This window comes from Cervus elaphus, chromosome 20, assembly GCF_910594005.1.
Source record: "Cervus elaphus chromosome 20, mCerEla1.1, whole genome shotgun sequence".
Lineage (NCBI taxonomy): Eukaryota > Metazoa > Chordata > Mammalia > Artiodactyla > Cervidae > Cervus > Cervus elaphus.
In genome coordinates this window covers 102,335,004-102,347,181 of record NC_057834.1, presented here as the reverse complement: position 1 = coordinate 102,347,181, position 12,178 = coordinate 102,335,004, and the positions used below count along the sequence as shown (strand labels likewise).

Here is a 12,178-nt window from a genome sequence, read left to right as displayed (position 1 = left end):
TGCTCCTGTTAAGTCTCTCCGTGGTCTGGGACACGCAGAGTGAATTTGGGTCTCTTGGAGGTGGTCTGCCCCTCTCATCTGCCTGCTTCTCTCTGTACGCACAGATTCTTACCTGACCCTCGATGAGCCGATGAATAACATCACCACGTCCCTGGGGCAGACGGCTGAACTGCACTGCAAAGTCTCGGGGAATCCACCTCCCACCATCCGCTGGTTCAAAAATGATGCCCCTGTGGTCCAGGAGCCCCGGAGGATCTCCTTTCGGGCAACCAACTATGGCTCTCGACTGCGGATTAGAAACCTTGATACCACAGACACAGGCTACTTCCAGTGTGTGGCGACAAATGGCAAGAAAGTGGTTTCTACCACCGGAGTCTTGTTTGTCAAGTTCGGTAAGCAGCTTCCTACAGGGGATGACCTTTGACTCTCAGCCTCCATGGGTGTGAGGAGGGATGGAGAAATGAGCGTGTACTGGGTGTGCCCAGCATCACAGAAGCTGATACACTTGTACCCATTTTAGAAATAAATAAACCAGCCGTTAACTACCATGTTCAAGGTCACCCAGCCAGTAAACAGCAGAGCAAGAGCAGGGTCCAGATCGGTCTAACCTCAGCTCCAATTCTACATCACCACACCAGTGAATTCTTCTCAGCAAGGATGTTCCTTGTCCAGAGAAGTTGGGACGATTTCTAGCACACGTGTCCCGTTTTGGTCCAGCTGGCATCAAAGACCCTGCCTGTGGTTGCCTCAATGTCCTTGTGTTCATTCAGCCTCCCGCTGAAACTCCCTGTATCTCACGATAATGCCTACTCTGCTGACTCATTTTTCAACCCTGGTCTTAGCATTTTTCAGGCTCTGAACCGTGGGATAATCTCATTGGTTATGTTTTTTCCTAGAGGTGGCTGGGGGAGCTGGAGCAAAATAATAAATTCCAGAAAAATAAATATCACCTTGGGGTGGTTGAGAACTTTAGATTGTAATGGTTTGACTGTACTGAAGCTTACCCTCCAATAACCCAGGCTGACTGTTTCTTTTGTTTTTCTTTCATTTCTTCAGGCCCCCCTCCCACTGCAAGTCCAGGATCTTCGTAAGTACTTACATCTTCTTCTGTGTCATTTTCAAGGGTTTCTGCCGAGGTTGCTAGGGCAAAGGCCGTTTTGTCCTCTGCTTGGGTCAAAACACTGTGTTCCCAGATTTCATTCCATTTTGCCCTACCCTCATTCCGTTTTGCTTTTTCTTTGATATGAAGATTCACAGGAGACCAGCACTGGCAGTAATCTCAATTGTGGTAATGTTGATTCTGAACAATCAAAGCAAAGAATCTACTTACATGTACTATTTTCAGATTAAACTAACATTTAGTTGCAATGGATTTGTTGCAATGGATTTGGTAAAATCAAACCAAAAAATGAAACAGTGCTGGCTTAGGAACCTATACTGTAGCCTTTGCCTCAAAGGGTCTGTTCTTCATTTCTGCAAATATTCCTGATTCTTTACTTATTGAGCAGGTCATCTGCTAGGTGATCACTTTTTTCTTATTCCCTTTAAAGAACTCAGAGGCAGAAGTTTTGACTTGCAGAGGAAAAGAAAGCCCTGTGTCTGGATGAGAGTTATGTTTGTTTCATTTTGAGTCTCAAAATCCAGTTTCTTTCACTGACCCTATTGTTGATGCATTTTTCCTTTTCTGTTTGAGAGAATCTCTTCTTTCATTCTAAGAGCATTCACTTGGGGCATTTTTCTTTATGTATATTTTTATTTGAGCAGGGGTGGGGGATGACCTGCTTATTCAAATCCTTGATCTGCAAGAAAATGTATTTCATATTCTGTGGATTTCTTAAGTAAAACTCATTGGGCTCTGCCATGAGAGCATCCAAATGCCTGACCTAGACTAAACCAATGGCAAATACAACAACCGCTTAATTTGCTCTAATCCCCTCTGTGCCTCTTAATTACAGTGTGGGATATTTTAATATATTTGTGTGTGCCTGGAGGTCCAGCGGCCCACAATCCCATTAATAAAACAGGTAATGGGTAAAAATAAACATTGGCTTTCAGCCACACTGTTCTGCTATTTCATCAACCAGTTAAAGGCGACTGTTAAAGAGTCTTTAAAATCACCCACATGCTAATTGCATTCTACTTGCCCAGGTAGAAAATGTTGATTGATCTTAAAGCAGGTCAGAAGTGTGGTCACTCTGCCTTGCATTTCTTGAAGTTAATCTTTTTTTAAAAAATGAACTCACTTATTTGTTGATATATGGAATCCTTTTGAAGTCTTATTTAAACAAAGATGAAAACTTTTGTTACCGGCTGTAAAAATGGTTCCCACTCTGGTACCTTGTTTGTTCCTGTTAATCTGAGTTTCAAATGCAGCTGATAATCTCTGTCCTAGGTTGATTGATGTGGTTTACTAATCTGCCTTTGCTCTTAAACACTTGGCTGTTGATTTTCTACCTGTTGTATTTGCATCAGAGTTCCTTTTTTTTAGTATCAAAATTATTTTTAAACCTTTTTATGTCTTTGCTTCTTGAAGTTTTCATTCTTTCTTTGTTACTGCATTTCTGATGAACCCAGTCTATTTTTTCATGATTTTTAATTTCTTACAAAGATAGTACACCACTTTTGTGAGCTGATATCTATGGAAAGGTTATTGAAGTTCCTTGAAGATTCTCAGTGATAGCTCAAAGTATCCTTTGATGTCAGGCACTGTTTTATGTGAGCTGTTCATTTATCTATCATGTTAGTCTGCGGTAACATAAACTGTACAGTTGCCATGTTTGCTTGAAGGGAGCTGCAACAAAATACAATCAAAACTGGAAATCCCACAGGGCCTTCTGCAGCTCAATTTTCATCCCCACTTTGGCATTGCTGGTTGGCATTTTGGTACCCTTTTCTTTCATTCCCTTAGAAACTGGTGATAGATCCTGCTTTTTTCTCCTTTCTCAGCTGCCACCACTTACCCTATCTCCAAGAGTTCCTCTCTTCCTAAGACTAACTCCCAAATGGAATGCTAGTTCCCTTCCCTATCCTCAACAAGATGTCAAACCTCCCCACAAGGGACATAACAGAACGTAACAAAATAATAGCCGTGGGGGATATCACCACACTGGGGAGTGCTCTGAAAGCCTTTTGTCAAACTGCACAGTCTTTTCCCAAGGTAGGAGTGAAGTGCATTAGAAGATTGCTCTTTTCGCTTGAAGGTGGCACCATAATAGTTACTGCAAGGAAATCAAATTCAAGTGCATGACACACCCTGATGTTTGGAGCAGTGAGATATATTAGGTGTATGAAACCTGGCGAGAGCTGGGCACCAGTGGAGGCCACAGCACATCCCTAGACTGGGACGGGCTCGTAGGGTCCTTGGGCTTATGGCCCAGAAAGAAAGCATGCCACTCCCCTTAGGGACTGCCTCAGGTCTTCACATGAAACTTCAAGGATGGCATTTTAGATTGTAGTAAGAGCAAGTTTGAGACGTTGGTTTGGCTTCTGTTCAGAGCCACAGGCTAGCTTTCTTCTGTCATTGCTGGGTCCTGGCCCACCTCTAACGATTATCGGAGCCTGGGGCATGAACGCAAATAGAGGCCCACAAACCACACGTCTACACATTTAAATGTTGTAAATCAAGCTAGCAAACTGTTCAGTGAAATATGTTCTGTCCTCCCACATTGACAAATATACTTTCATAATGACAAAATTTTAAAATACATGCAAAATTTGTATATGACTAGAAGCCAGGGACTGTCAAAACGAACCACTTTAATGATTCTTCTTCATGTCTACATGTTCTGTTCATGAGCCAGAGATATTACAAGTAATTCATAGATTGTTATATATTAGTTCCATTAAAACTTCTTTTATTGCCTTCATTTCAGCAAAATGAATACCTATGTTGTTTTACATGAGATTTTACATACTGTGTATTCTTCATTTTCTGCTTTGATATTCTCACAGCATTCTCCCTGTGTGTGTGTCACTAAATTTCCTCTTTCATAAAGATACCAGTCATATTGTATTTGGGCCCATCCCAGTGACTGTTTTAACTCGGGTACAGGGTAACAACTAACCTCTGTACTCAAGTTACCCTATTTCCAAATATGACCATGTTCTGAGCTACTGGGCATTAGGACTTCAACATGTTAATTTGGCAGGGGCAGAAATGGTTCAACTTATAATGCTTCATATTAAAAAATTTATCTCAACCATGTGAAACTCTTGCAAATATTACCCTTATTTGTGAGTTCTTTCCAGAAGCAATGGTTGGACTACATGAAAATGAATGCTTGGTTATATTTGGAATGATAGTTTATTGTTTGAGAGTCTATTGCATTCAAACTGGAAAGAAGTTTACAAGTTGATTAATTTGTCTCAGACTGCAGTGCTTTTGCCACTGCAATCTTTCCTATGCTCCAAGCAGTGTCCATCACTCCCACTGGCAATGACACAAACCTTCACAGGATAGAATCACAGTTGTCTTCTGTTTCAAGGACATAGGATGAGAGATGCAGAGAAGCGATCCCTAGGACCAGAGCAGTGTTAAATTATGGAAATGGATGTTTAAGGTTCGGGTCACTGAGCCAGCACTCAGTGGCACATCCCTAGAAGCAGAGAATCCCCCATGTACTCTTTACTCTCATTCAATTTATTTTCTGTGTACTTTTGGTATGTGGGCCCAGGAATGGGACCTTCTTCTTTTACATTTCTTTCTTTTTTTTTTAATAACAATCTTACTGAGATATAGTTCATATGCCATAAAATTCACCTTTGTAAAGTGTTTCTAGTATATTCAGAGTTGTATAACTTTCACTATTACCTTATTTTAAAACATTTTCATCACCTCATAAAGAATCTCCTCCCAGACCCTGGAAAACTCTCCTCTACTTTCTGTCTCTTTGGATTTACCTGTTTTTGGTATATCATGTAAATAGAATCATACAGTATTTGTCCTTTTGTGTCTGGTTTCCTTCACTTAGCATAATGGTTTCAAGGTTTGTCCACATTATAGCATGTGTCAGTACCTCATCCTTTTTTATGGCTGAATAATATTCCATTGTAATCCACGTTTTGTTTATCCATTCATTTATTGGTGGACTTTTGCATTACCGCCACTTTCACCTATTCTGAATAATGCTGCACTGTTCATGTACAAGTTTTTGTGGGGTGTGTGCTTTCTGTTTCTTGAATGTCTACCTAGGAATGAAATTCCATGGGTATATGGTAATTCTATATCTAACTTTTTGAGGAACTACAAAACTGTTTCCCAAAGGGGCTGTGCCATTTTATACTCCTGTAAGGAATGTATGAGGGTTACAACTTCTCTTATTTTCCTTTTATTTATTTTGAATTATTATGACCATCCTAGTGGATGTGAAGTTGTGGTTTTTTTCTATTGTAATTTTGATTTGCATTTTCTTAATGCCTAATGAGGAGAAGGCAATGACACCCCACTCCAGTATTCTTGCCTGGACAATCCCATGGATGGAGGAGCCTGGTAGGCTGTGGTCCATGGGGTCGCTAAGAGTCGGACACAACTGAGCGTCTTCACTTTCACTTTTCACTTTCATTCATTGGAGAAGGAAATGGAAACGCCAGTGTTCTTGCCTGGAGAATCCCAGGGACGGGGGAGCCTGGTGGGCTGCCATCTATGGGGTCACACAGAGTTGGATACGACTCAAGCGACTTAGCAGCAGCAGCAATGCCTAAAGATGTTGAACGTCTTTTCATATGGTCATTAGGTACTTGTACATCTTCTTTGGAGCAATGTCTGTTTGAATTCTTTGCCTACTTTTAAATTGTTTTTTTTTTGTGTATGTGTCTTTTTATTCTTTAGTTTTAAGAGTTATTCACATATTTTGGATACTGTACCCTTATCAGATATATGACTTGCAAGTATTTTCTCCCACTCTGTTGGAGAAAAACATTCGTTTTCTTAATAATGTTCTTTGAAACAAAAAGATTTTTAATTTTGATGAAATGCAATTTATTGTTATTTTTTGTTTGGCTATTTGTGCTTTTGAGAAACCATTGCCTAAAACAAGGTCACAAAGGTTTACTCCTGTCTTTCCTTCTTACTTTTATAATTTTAGTTCTTACATTTAGGTTTTTGGTCCGTGTTTGAGTTAAATTTTGCCTGTGGTGTGAGGTAGGAATCCAGATTCATTCTTTTGCACATGGAAATCCAGTCTTCCCAACACTGTGTGTGGAAAAGACTATTCTTTACCTATTGTCTTGGCACTCTGTTAAGAACCAGTTGACTATAAACGTATGTGTTTGTTTCTGGACTCTCAATTCTACTCCATTGATCTATGTGAGTATCCTTAGGCCAGTTCCCCACACAGTCTTGATTACTATAGTTTTGTAGTAAGTTTTGAAATCAGGAAATGTGAGTCTTCTCGTTCAGTCAGTATTCTATTGGAAAAACAGAGCCAGTAAAATTTTATATGTACATATATGCGAAGAGATTTATTTCAAAGAATTGGCTTATATGATTGTGTGGGCTAGCTAGCCAAGTCTGAAATCCGTGGGATCGAGTGTCGCGAGGGGCAGGCTAGACACTCCTCACCAGGTTCTCAAGCTGCAGTCCACAGGTAGAATTTTATCTTTCTCAAGAAAACCTTACTTCTGAACTAAAAGCCTTTCAACTGATTGACTCAAACTCACTCATTTATTGAGGATGATTTCCTACAGTTAGCTGACTGCAGATGTTAATCACATCTAAAAAGTATTTTCACAGCTGCAACTGGACTAGTGTTTGAAAAACTGGAAACTATACCTTGCCAAGTTGACGCATAAAGCTGATCATTCCATCCTCCAAAATTGTTCTTCTTTTTAAAGACTTTTTTCACCTATTCTGAGTTTCCTTTTATTTCCATATGAATTTTAGGGGCAGCTTGTTAATCTCCGCCAAGAGGCCAGCCAGATTTTTTTATATGAAGGGCATTGGCTCTATCGATAAACTTGGAGAGTGTTGCCATCCAAACATTAAATCTTCCAATTCATGAACATGAGATGTCTTTCTATTTAATTTCTTTCAATTATGTTTCATAGGTTTCACTGTATAATTTTACTCCTTTATGTTAAATTTATTCCTAAATATTTTATTATTTTTCTTGCTATTGTATATGGAATTGTTTTCTTAATTTTCAGATTATTCACTGCTACTCTGTAGAGATACAACTGATTTTTGTATGTCAGTTTTATGTCTTTGCTAAGTCATGCCCAACTCTTTGTGACCCCAAGGACTGTAGCCTATCAGGCTTCTCTGTCCATGTGATTTCCCAGGCAGGAATATTGGAGTGGGTTGCTGTTTCCTTCTCCAATTTAATTTTATACCCTTGCTAAACTCATTTATTAGCTCTGCGTGTATGTGTGTGAGTGAAATTTGCTCAATTGTGTCCGACTCTGTGACCTCATGGACTGCAGCCTGCCAGGCTCCTCTGTCCATGGAATTCTCCAGGCCAGAATACTGGCGTCGGTAGCTGTTCCCTTCTCCAGGGATCAAACCCAGGTCTCCCACATCACAGGTGGATTCTTTACCATCTGAGCCGCCAGGGAAGCTCAAAATATATATGTATGTGTGTGTGTATGTAGCTGGCGGTTTAGTTGCTAAGTCATGTTCGACTCCTGTGACCCTATAGACTGTAGCCCGCCAGACTCCTCTGTCCATGGGATTTCCCAAGCAAGCATAATGGAGTGGGTTGCCATTCCTATTCCTTAGCATTTTCTATCATATGATCATGTTATCTACAAATAGAAATTGCTTTACTTCTTTCTTTTCAATATATGTGCTTTTTATTTCTAGTCTAGAACCTCCTGTACAGTGTTAAATAGAAGTAGTGAGAACAGACATCGTCTTTTCCCTGATCTTAAGGGAAAAACTTTATGACGCTAGCAGTTGTTTTTTTTTGTAGATATCCTTTAGTTCTGTCCTTTTCCTGCTTTGTTGAATATTTTTTACTATAAAAGGGTGTTGGATTTTGTCAAATGTTTTTCTGTGTCTATTGAGATGATCATGATTTTTTGGTCCTTTATTATATGTTAGTGTGGTATAATATGTTGATTAATTTTTAATATTAAACCAAGCTTAAAATTCCTGGGCTCCCCTGATAGCTGAGCTGGTAAAGAATCTGCCTTCAATGCAGGAGACCTGGGTTTGATTATTCCTGGGTCACAAAGATCCCCTGGAGAAGCAATAGGCTACCCACCCCAGTATTCTTGGGCTTTCCTTGTGGCTCAGCTGGTAAATAATCCACCTGCAATGCAAGAGACCTGGGTTGGATCCCTGGGTTGGGAAGATCCCCTGGAGAAGGGAACGGCTACCTACTCCAATATTCTAGCCTGGAGAATTCCATGGACTGTATAGTCCATGGGGTCACAGAATCGGACATGACTGAGCAACTTTCACTATATTCCTGAAATAATTTCCATTTGGTCATGATGTATAATTCCTTTTTGATGGTGGTGGTTTAGTCACCAAGTTGTGTCTAACTCTTGCGACCCCATGGACTGTAGCCCACCAGGCTCCTCTGTCCATGGGATTCTCCAGGGAAGAATACTGGAGTAGGTTGCCATTTCCTTCTCCAGGGAATCTTCCTGATGCAGGAATTGAACCCGGGTCTCCTGCATTGCAGGCAGATGATTTACATAAGTTGCTGAATTCAGTTCACTAGTGTTTTGTTTTGTTTTGAGGAGTTTTGCATCTATGTTTATAAAAGGTATTGCTCTGTAGTTTTCTTTTTGTGTGATGTCTTTGTTTAATTATGATGGCAGGATAATACTGACCTCTTAGAATGATTTGGGAAGTAGTCTCTTCTATTTTCGAGGAAGAGTTTGTGAAAATTCTTCTTTGAATGTTTGGCTAAAATTCACCAGTAAAGCTATTTGGGCCTGAACTTTTCTTTGTGGGAAATTTTAAAATTAGTGATTCAACTTCTTCACTTGTTATGGATCTATTCAGGCTTTCTGTTTCTTTATGAATCAAGTTTTGTGTCTTTCTAGGAATTTGTCCATTTTGCCTAGATTATCTAAGTTGTTGATATATAGTTGTTTAGAGTTTACCTTATGATTTTTAAAATTTCTATAGTATCAGTTGTGATGTTTCATCTTTCATATCTGGTTTTAGTAACTTGTATTTTTTTTCTTGGTAAAACTAGCTAGTCTAACTAAAGATTTGTCAATTTTGTCAGTCTTTTCAAAGAACTTACTGTTTTTTTAAAACTGAGCATTTAAATAATGTGGTAATTCTAGAAATCAGATCACTTCCTTTCTGATGTTGCTGTGTTTTGTTGTTCCTGTTTGTTCAATGACTTTTCTGGAATAATTCTGAATAGTCTATATTCCCTATCACATATGCTACTGAAGTCTGTGCTCAGCTCAGAGATCAGCTAACAATTGGACAGAAATTACTTTAAACCAATAAGTCTCCCACCCTTTGCTGAAGGGTTCCATGTGTGTTTTGGAGGAATCCCTTTAGCACTCCAGTTTATAATTCCATTTTTGCTTTCATTTCCTGCTTGAGTATGACCTCAAAGATAGCCAGAGGTGAGAGATTAAGGCTTTCTTGGATCTTTCCTAGGTATGCACACAGCCCCTCACATGACCTCATATGAGTGCATCCTTCCACATCCCCAGAAGTATGTCAGAGCTTTTCAAAGTCCCCTATGACTGTCTCATTCTTTAGATCCTCCCTTTGAGAGCTTTTGAGCTTTTTTGGCCAGGCTCCATTTTTCCCCAGCTGATTCTGTTAGCCCAGGCAACTATGAGGTGGTTTTTTTTTGTTTTTTTTTTTTTTTTAACAAATGTCCTGGGGCTCGGGCTTTTCCCATCCAGAAGCTCCGAGTCCAGTTAAAAAAAAAAATCAAGCCCCGTGAATGGGGCTTTTCCAGAGTGCTGCTCAACAGGTGAAATCATGCCGGTTCTCTGGAGACAGGATTTTGAGGCCCTGCAATCCCCTTTGCCGCCTCAGCGAGCGCTCTGCTGGGGCTTTCACAGCTGCCAGTTTTCAAAGTTAGCGCAGAACTCAGGAGGGGCAGATGAGAATAGGGCAAGTTAAAATTCCATAGGACTCTGATCTTTTCTTGAATAAATTCTCAGAGTGTTGCAAGACTTTGGCCATTTCCAGAATTCTGAAAAGGTTGATTTTCACATTTTCCCCCCCCAATATTGCTGCTTTTATGGATGTACAGATTTTTGGCAGTCCTTCCTCTGTCATTGCATATTCCCCACCTCCACCAGGACATGTTGTTGATGTCTACAGACACTACAGGTTTGGTACTATCTTAGGAGGCCTCTGAGGCCCCAGGGTATTGTTCCATATGATGACAGCTTCCCTTTGTTGAATTTCTTCCCCCAAATAAGGCAATGGTTGGGACTTCTCACATATATCACGTCTCTGCTCCAAAACAGCTCTCCAGGGAAGATGTTTTGATCCCTGTATTAGTTAACAGGCTCACAAAAGTTAAATGGCTTTGACTGGACCTAGTTCATATTCAACTTCTTCAGTTTTAATCTTTGGGGATTATTAAATTGATTAATTGGACCCTGTGAGAACTGGCGAGTCCCAATATTACATCTCTCACGTTTGCCTAGGCCTCCTGGTATATCTCTTGAGCTTTCTAACAGGCAAACAGATCCAGTACAGCAAGCACTAAGCCTCAGTTCAGTCCAACAAATACTTATCAATCACCTACAAAATGCCAAGCTTTTGGCCAAGCTCTGTGGAAACTACAGAGACTAATCTTTGCCCTCCAACTGCTGACCCAGTGTGCTGGGGCCTGAAAGAATAGGCCTTTCACTTCATCAGCAAGTGCTTCTGACCCTCCACCCCCTCTTCGTCATCTCCCCTGTGACCCTCCTCTCCACCACTCTCCTATTTGAAATTCTGTAACCACCTTAGCATTGCTTTACCTTCTTCCATCCTTGTCTCCTATAAGCAATTTCTCATTGCAGAAACCAGAATGAGCTTTTAAAAATATTTTCTGCCCTCTTAGGCCTCTCACTCCCCTGGACTTCCCATTTGGAATAGATTTCCGACTCCTTACCCTGACGTGTAAGACTCCCTGCCTCCCCTGGCCTCCCACCACCGTCACTCAGCTCCAACCACTCTGGCGGAGGTTCTGTTCCTTGGACTCGCCAGGCTTGTTTTGCAGGCCCTAGGATTTCTGAGCTAGCTGTTCTCTCTGCTTGAAAGGCTTTGTTCTGAGATCTTAGCATGAGTCACTCTTTTCTTGTCATTTAGTGCCCACCTAAAATGTCACCTCCTCAGAAATGATCCCTGAATCTAAAGTAGCCCCGGACACTTTCTATCCTATAACTGCTTCATTTATATCAGAGTATTGTCACCACCTAACATTTTCTTTTTTATGCTTTTATTTGTCTGCTAAATAAGTTTCATGAGGTCAGAGCCATTATCTGCTTCATATATCATTCTATCCCAGTCCTAGAACATAGCCAACATTCAGTAAATATTCATTTAAAAAAAGGAGAATGGGGGGATGGGAGGAAGGGAGGAAGAAAGACAACATCTAACTTCCTTTGTGGCTCAGCTGGAAAATAATCTATCTGCAGTGTGGAAGACCTAGGTTCAATGCCTGGGTTGGGAAGATGCCCTGGAGGAGGGAACGGATACCCACTCCAGTATTCTGGCCTAGAGAATTCCATGGACTGTATAGTCCATGGGGTCACAAAGAATTGGACACCACTGAGTGACTTTCACTTAAGATGACAATAATAGTACCTATCCTGTAGAATTGTCATTGGCAGTGATGAGACTGTGAATATGGAGTACTTAATACCTTGTAGAATTCAGTAAGTATTCTGCCAATGAATGAAACAGTATTTGTTGACTGAATGACTGAACTATTCCACTGTCTTATGACACATGATAAGTCCTGGCATAGGGCCTGGTAGATAATTAAAGTTCAGTAATTTTAAGTTTTATTTCCTTTCTTTCATCTTATGAGGTCTACTGAAGAATCAGTCTGAGAAAGACCATGGTTAAGAAAAAGCATCTCATAGACTTGTTGTAAAGGTAAAATATAAGATGATGCCTGTAATGTGGGTAGCACTGTGCCTGGCGCATATTAGGAGCTTCATAATGTTGACTAATGCCACCATCATCATCACTGCTGTTTTAGCAAAAAGACTATGCTATCTTTTCCAGCTAGAGTCCTTCTGGACAACA

General features: G+C 40.4%; 1 protein-coding gene across 3 annotated transcripts in view; it reads left to right on the top strand.

The window, feature by feature from the left end:
* Positions 1-12,178, top strand: part of ROR1 (receptor tyrosine kinase like orphan receptor 1) — a 457,745-nt gene that overhangs the window by 317,358 nt on the left and 128,209 nt on the right. For all 3 annotated transcript variants that reach the window (XM_043876205.1, XM_043876206.1, XM_043876207.1), the window contains 2 exons: positions 105-392; positions 1,057-1,087. In XM_043876205.1, the coding sequence (XP_043732140.1) occupies positions 105-392; positions 1,057-1,087 (319 nt within the window). The remainder of the gene's footprint in view (positions 1-104; positions 393-1,056; positions 1,088-12,178) is intronic.